This window comes from Pezoporus wallicus, unplaced genomic scaffold, assembly GCF_028554395.1.
Source record: "Pezoporus wallicus isolate ANWC-B61680 ecotype Strahan unplaced genomic scaffold, APGP_CSIRO_Pwel_v1 contig_13145, whole genome shotgun sequence".
Lineage (NCBI taxonomy): Eukaryota > Metazoa > Chordata > Aves > Psittaciformes > Psittacidae > Pezoporus > Pezoporus wallicus.
Genome location: NW_026638579.1, coordinates 1 through 6608, shown reverse-complemented (window position 1 = coordinate 6608; position 6608 = coordinate 1). Strand labels below are relative to the sequence as shown.

Sequence of the window (6608 nt, the reverse complement as noted above, 5' to 3'; positions counted from 1 at the left end):
AAGGGGGAAGTTTGGACACCTCAGTGTTTAAAAGCTGCTTTTCCGTGCTCTGGGTTACATCTCCCGGGGCACCTCTTTTCACAGTAGGAATAACACCAGGTTTTCCAGGTGCCTCTGTGGCTTTCATTTCAGCTTTCCCCACACTTGATTTAGTTGTTGCAGGCCAAAATCACACACACACACAAAAGTAGATTTTGGGGAAAAGTGGTTCTGGCCTCTACCTGTAACATCTGCAGGAACCCTGGTACCTTTGTGTGCAGTTCAAACCTGGGCTTGTTAAATATTTATCCTTCATACCATGCATCTTCTATCTGTACAGGCCCTTTGACAGCACACGTTTTCAAGCCCCATTTGGCTGTGGTTTCTAGACTGTACCTTCCAAGTGCTCTTTTACCCCTGCAGTAATTCTCACAGCAGCTGCCTGCCTGCAGAGGTATGTAACAGAGGGACAGAAATAGCAGAGGGTTTTGGGAGCAAGTCCCAGCTGAGGCTGGATGCCAGAGTGTGCGGTTACCGCGGCTAAAGCCTTGTTTACTCTACATGGGCAGGAGAGGTTTCCATGGAGCCTTCACCCCTGCAAGGCAGCATACCAAAGGCCTGATTCCTGTCCTGCAGTGTTAGCCCTTCCAGGCTGGCGCGGAGGGCACATAAGATCATGCTAGAGAGGACAGGATTTTAACCCTGCTGTGATAAAGACATGACCCCTCTGTCACGTGAAGCCTAGCATAACACCAGGAAAGGTTCCATATGCTGCCTTCTGCACACTGTGAACTCCGCAACTGCGCCACCGGCATTGCCCTAGCTCCTCGCTTTCCCACCTCGAAGTCCAAGTGTCCGGAATATCACACTCTGCGGACGGCTTCAACTCCTCCCTCTTCGGGTGGCTCCGCCCCCTTCGGATGACTTCAGCTGCGCTCGGGCCTCTTCGGGCGACTCCGCCCCCTTCGGGGGGCTTCCGCTACGCTCGAGACCCTTCGGGCAATGGCAGCGGTGTGGGGTGGGCAGCCGTGACCTGTTCCTGCCCCGTTCTCCCCCACCATGGACTGGTTCCATTGCAACAAGTGTTTCCGGCAGGAGGGAGCGCGGTTCGCAGTCACTAACTGCGGGCACGTCCTGTGCGCAGCGTGCGGGGCCGCAGGTGAGATACAGGGAATTTCATCACTTTAATGCCTTTAAATGATGCAAAAAGGGGGAATTCCAACACTTTTGCCATATAAAGCAGTGGGAAAGAGAGAATTCCATCACTTTTACCTCATAAAATACTGGGAAAGAGGGAATTGCATCACTTAGCTCATAAAGTGGGGAAAAGGGAATTCCATACCTTTAACACATTAAAATGGTGAAAAAAGGGAATTCCATCACTTTTACCTCATAAAATACTGGGGAAGAGGGAATTCCATTACTTTTAATTCCTAAAGCAATGGAAAAGAAGGAATTCTTTCATCTTAAAGCCTTTAAATAGTGGAAAAAATGGAATTCCTTCACTTTTACCTCATAAAACAGCAAAAAGAAGGGAATTCCTTTTACCTCATAAAGTAGTGGGAAAGAGGGGATTCCTTCACTTTAATGCCTTTAAATGCTAGAAAAAGAAGGAATCCCCTCACCTTAACACCTTTATTTGATGGAAAGAAGAGAATTGCTTCCCTTTTACCTCATAAACCAGCAGAAAAGTGGGAATCCCCTTCCTTTAACCCCTTTAAACAGCAGAAAAGCAGGAATTCCTGTATTTTACCACCTTTAACTGATGGAAGGGAATTCCCCCACTTTCACCTTATAAACCACCCTAAAAGTGTCAATCTCTTCCCTTTACCCATTATCCCCACAGGACCGTGCCCCGTGTGCGGCGCTGCCTGCCGCCACCTTCCCATCTCCCCGCAGGCAAGTCCCGTACCCCCCCTTTAACTCCCTTTAAATGCATTTGAACCCATTTAAAACCCCTTTAAACACTATTAAACCCCGTTAAACCTCCTCTTTCACCTTCTATGGCCATAGATGCGCCTGCAGGAGAAGCTTTTCTTCAAGAGCCCCACTGCCATTGCACTAAAGCACTTGGCGAGCATCACTCAGGTACATATGGGAGAAGAGGAAGGAGAGCTAGGGTGGTGCCATCTTGGGCTCCACTTTCCTCCTCCCTCCCGCCCCACAGGTCTGGCGCTTCCAGCGCGCTCAGGAGGAGCTGCTGCTGGCCTCGCACCGTGACGCTGCCCGCCGCCATAGGGCGGCCATGGAGGAGGCGAAGAGGGAGCTGGGTGTGAAGGAGAGGTGAGGGGAGGCAGTGGGAGACATCGTAGTGGGAGTTCCTCATGGCGGGTGCCATCTTGAGTGCGGCTCTGCTGTCCCATGTTTGGAGTGGGAATCTGGGGCGGCATTATCGGTGAGGTGCCACTGGCACCAATGAATAGGCACCATCTTGAGTGGGGCTCCTAGGGGCGGCCATGTTGGTGAGGTTAAGGCGCCATTGACACCAATGGATAGCCGCCATCGTGGTGGGGTCCTTCCCCCATTGATTCCCCTATAGTGCCACCCTCTTGCTGTGGTTCTGCCCCACATTTATGGGGCTCTCACCCCCTATTTCCCCCCCCACAGGGAGCTCGAGTCCCTGCGCCGGGAGAACATGGAGCTGCGTCAAGCTCAGGTGACCCCATAACCCCCCCGATATACCCCCATACACCCCCATATAGCCCCTATATACCCCCATATCCCCTTCCCTTATGCATTAACCCCTTTCCTCTCCCCACAGCTCTCCCCCGGCTGGCGAGGGGGCAGCAGGTGACCCCCTCCCTATGGGAGTCTATGGGAGGCTATGGGGCACCTCATTGCCGCTCATCACCCTCCTGTGCCCCACACAGGAGCAGCACTCCCCGGCCCGTGGGGGTCACATCCCCGGCACACACAGGTAAGGCCCCCCCAGCACCCCCTTACGTGGGGGTTGCCCTGACCCCTAACCCTGCCTGCACCCGCAGTGACCCCGCAGCCCCGGCGGCAGCTCAGCTCCCAGGTGGTCAGGTAACAACAGCACAGACCTATTACATCCCATTATAACCCAATTATAGTCCATTATAACCCCTAATATATACCCCATTGTACTCCATTATAACCCCATTATATCCCATAATAACCCCACTCTGCCCCCATTCTAACCTCTTCCCCCCTACAGCCGCTCAGCCCCGTGGGAGCCCCCTCCCCCCCGCAGCACCCCCGTGTGGCACCTGGGCAGCGCCTACGGGGGTGGGAGCACCACCGCCGGCTCCAGTGTAGGCGAAAGGACCCCGAATCTGGCGGATTTCTACCCAAACTTCCACGGCCCACGCAGCCCCTGGCCATAGGATACGCCCCCTTTGCCCAAGCCCCGCCCTTATCTCTATATATGGTACTCATTTCCCTTAACCCTTCCCTTCATCTCCATGTAAAACCCCCTTCCACTAAGCCCCGCCCCTTATCTCCATAAATGGCCCCCTTCCGGTAAGCCCCGCCTTCATCTCCGTACGTGGCGTCCCTTCCGCTAGGCCCCGACCCTCATCTCCATAATTCCCCGCTTCCGCTAAGCCCCGCCTCCATCTCCAAATGTGGCTTCCCTTATCTAAGTCCCGCCGCTCATGTCCATAATGGTCCCCCCTTCCGCTAAGCCCTGCCACCTTTTCCGTATTTAGCCCAGCCCCTCTTTACTCACCGAGTCATGCCCTCACCCATCATGGCAGCCACGTTGCCGTTGTAACGGCCGCACCGCGCCTCCATTTTGCGCTCCAAGATGGCGCTGGCGGTCGTGGTGCGGGCCGGGGCCCCGCTCCCGTCCCGTTCCCTCCTCCCGGGGCTCACAGCGCCCCGGGACCCTGCCAGGCGCTACCCCCTCGACATCGCCGCCCCCCTCCTCCGGAAGCTGTCGCCGCTGCTGCCAGGGCCCGGCACCTACCTCCTGCATAGCACCACCACCCTGACCTTCAAGGTACGCACTCTAGGGGAGTCATAGAGACACATAGGGAGACACTGGGGGTGCTGGGACCCATAGAGAAAACATAGAATCTCCGTAGGGGCAAAATGGGGGGAGGTGGGGGGGGTGGGTATGCACATAGAGACCACATAGGGGCCCATAAAGAGCTATTTTGGGGGAGCTGAGACCTATAGAGAGCCATGGTGGGGGGGGCTGGGACACACAGACACCCTATAGACCTCCATAACCCACCATAGACACCCCATAGTTCCCCGTATCTCCCCATAACCCTCCATAGGCACCCATAAGCCCCCCTTTTTACCCAATAACCTCCCGATAGACCCCCACAGACATCCCATATCCTCCCGTGTCCTGCCATATTTCCCCATAGGCCCCCATAGAACCCCATAACGGGTCTTCAGACTCCCATCTAGGGATTGCAGACCCCCATAGACATCCCATAGACCCCCATATCTCCCCTAAATCCCCCATAGATCCCCAGAGACCCCATAATGGGTCTTCAGACCCCCAAATCCCTCCATATCACCCCATAAACATCCTATATCCCCCAGCTAGACTTCATAGAACCCCATTTAGGGACTCCAGACCTCCATATCCCCCCATAGGCACCCTATATCCCTCCCATATCCCCCCCATATCCTCTCATATTTCCCCCTAGAACCCCTTGTAACAGACTCCAGACCCATCTATATACCTCCCATAAACCCCCATATAACCCCATATCCCCTGATGTCTCCCCACATTCCCTCTTAGAACCCCATGTAGGGATTACAGACCCCCATGGACACCCCATATCCCCCCCGTAGAACCCCATAAAGCGTCTCAAGACCACCATAGAACCTCATGTAGGGACTGCAGATCTCCATGTCCTCCCATATTTCCCCACAGACCCCCATAAAGGGTTTCCAGACCACCACAGACCCCCATTTAGGGACTCCAGACCCCCATATCCTCCCTAATCCCTCCCTAGAGCTCCATGTAGGGACTCCTGACCCCCATATCCCCCCATCTAACCCCACTGTCCCCATTCCCCTGCAGCTGCACCACAGCATGGTGCATGTGGTTGACTCCTGCGCCATGGCTGGCTCTTATGTGGTGTTGCAGTCAGTGCAGAAGGTGCTGGAGGTGAGCGCACAGGTGCTGGGCACCCTGGCGGGCAGCATCACCAACTGCGCCTTCTGGCAGCATGTGCTGGTGCGGCAGTGCTGCGTGTAATGCCTGAGCATGCCTTGGTGGCCACCACCACCAAGCTGCTTGCCAGCATGGTGTACCACTACAAGGGCATGGGGCTCAACATGGGCACCATGATCTGCGTTTGGAACAAGAGGGGGCCTGGTGAGTGCGGGTTGTTGGGGGGTGGTGGACACCATGGTGTTGGTGATTGTGGGGCCAAAGACTTGGGTAGTGAAGCTTATGGCACTAGGCGTTATGATTAGGGGGTGATGAACATCATGGGGCTGGAGTTATGGGGCTCATGGTCAAGGTTGGGAGGTGGTGGACATCATGGGGTTGATGGTTATGGGGTGAGGTTCATGGTTATGGGGTTAAGGACTTGAAGTATATGGGGCTGGGGGTAATGGAGACAATGGGGTTGGAATTATGGGGCTCATGGGCATGGTTAGGGGGTGATGGACATAGTGTGGGTGGTGGTTATGGGGGGGGAGGACTTGGGTATTGAGTGTATATAGAGATGGGGCTTATGGTTATGGGGTGATGGACATTGTGGGGTTGGAGTTACGGGGCTCATGGTCAAGGTTAGGGGGTGGTGAACATCATGGGGTTGATGGTTATGGGGTTAAGGACTTGAGTATTGAGGCACATGAGGCTGGAGGTTATGGTTACGGGGTGAGGGCCATCATGGGGGGCTGGTTATGGGGGTCGTGGTTATGGGGGTCATGTTTAGGAGGGTGATGGATACCATAGGGTAGATGGTCATGGATTGGGGTTGATGGTTATGGGGTCAAGGACTTGGATATTGAGTTATATGGGGCTGGCAGCCATGGTTATGGATCTCTGTTCCCTATGGGGCTGGTACCCACAGCCCCAGTGGCCATCTTGGTCCCCCATTGCCCCCCATTACCTCCTAGGCATCTACAACGTGGACCCGCGTCCTGGGCACCACCTTTTCCATGGGCTCAGGCTCACCTTATGCCCGATGGGTGCTGGACTGCAGCTACCACCCAGAGCTGGAGCCTGCCTGTGCTCTGGTGCTCCGTGCTGTCTTCCAGGCCACACACCGCAATGCCTACTCAGGCGGCTACATCTCCATCTACCATGTGGGGCCCAGTGGCTGGTGCTGTGTCCCCTGCGGCAATGTCACCGAACTGCAGGAGTGCTATGGGCCGAATGGGATGGCAATGAGTGAAGGAACGGCACAAACTTGGTGTTTGGGGGGTGAAAACGGCCAAACTGGCTATTTGTGGGCTGAAAACTGCTAATGCCAGGCATTTTGGGGCTAAAAGTGGCTGTTTGTGAGCCAAAACTACCCGTTTTGGGCTGAAAACGGCCGTTTTGGAGCTAAAACCGGTCATTTTGGGACTAAAAACGTCCGTTTGGGGGCTGAAAACGGTGTCGGTGCCCAACGCGTAGTGCTTGCTAAAGGCGTCATTGGGCTCCAGAGTGAACAGCGCCAGGGGGCGTGGGGGAGTGGAGCGGAACG

At 55.1% G+C, this 6608-nt stretch overlaps 1 protein-coding gene and 1 pseudogene across 1 annotated transcript; both read left to right on the top strand.

Moving 5' to 3' along the window:
- The first annotated feature begins 1017 nt into the window (after nucleotides 1–1017).
- RNF212B (ring finger protein 212B) lies at nucleotides 1018–3326 on the top strand. Its single transcript, XM_057411225.1, has 9 exons — nucleotides 1018–1138; nucleotides 1826–1878; nucleotides 1993–2067; nucleotides 2147–2262; nucleotides 2587–2635; nucleotides 2741–2769; nucleotides 2850–2896; nucleotides 2964–3006; nucleotides 3158–3326. The coding sequence occupies exons 1-9, from the start codon at nucleotides 1039–1041 to the stop codon at nucleotides 3324–3326; spliced, it is 681 nt and encodes a 226-aa protein (XP_057267208.1). The 5' UTR covers nucleotides 1018–1038.
- Nucleotides 3327–3748: 422 nt separating this feature from the next.
- LOC130600142 (proteasome subunit beta type-5-like) lies at nucleotides 3749–6225 on the top strand (annotated as a pseudogene).
- The last annotated feature ends 383 nt before the right edge of the window (nucleotides 6226–6608 follow it).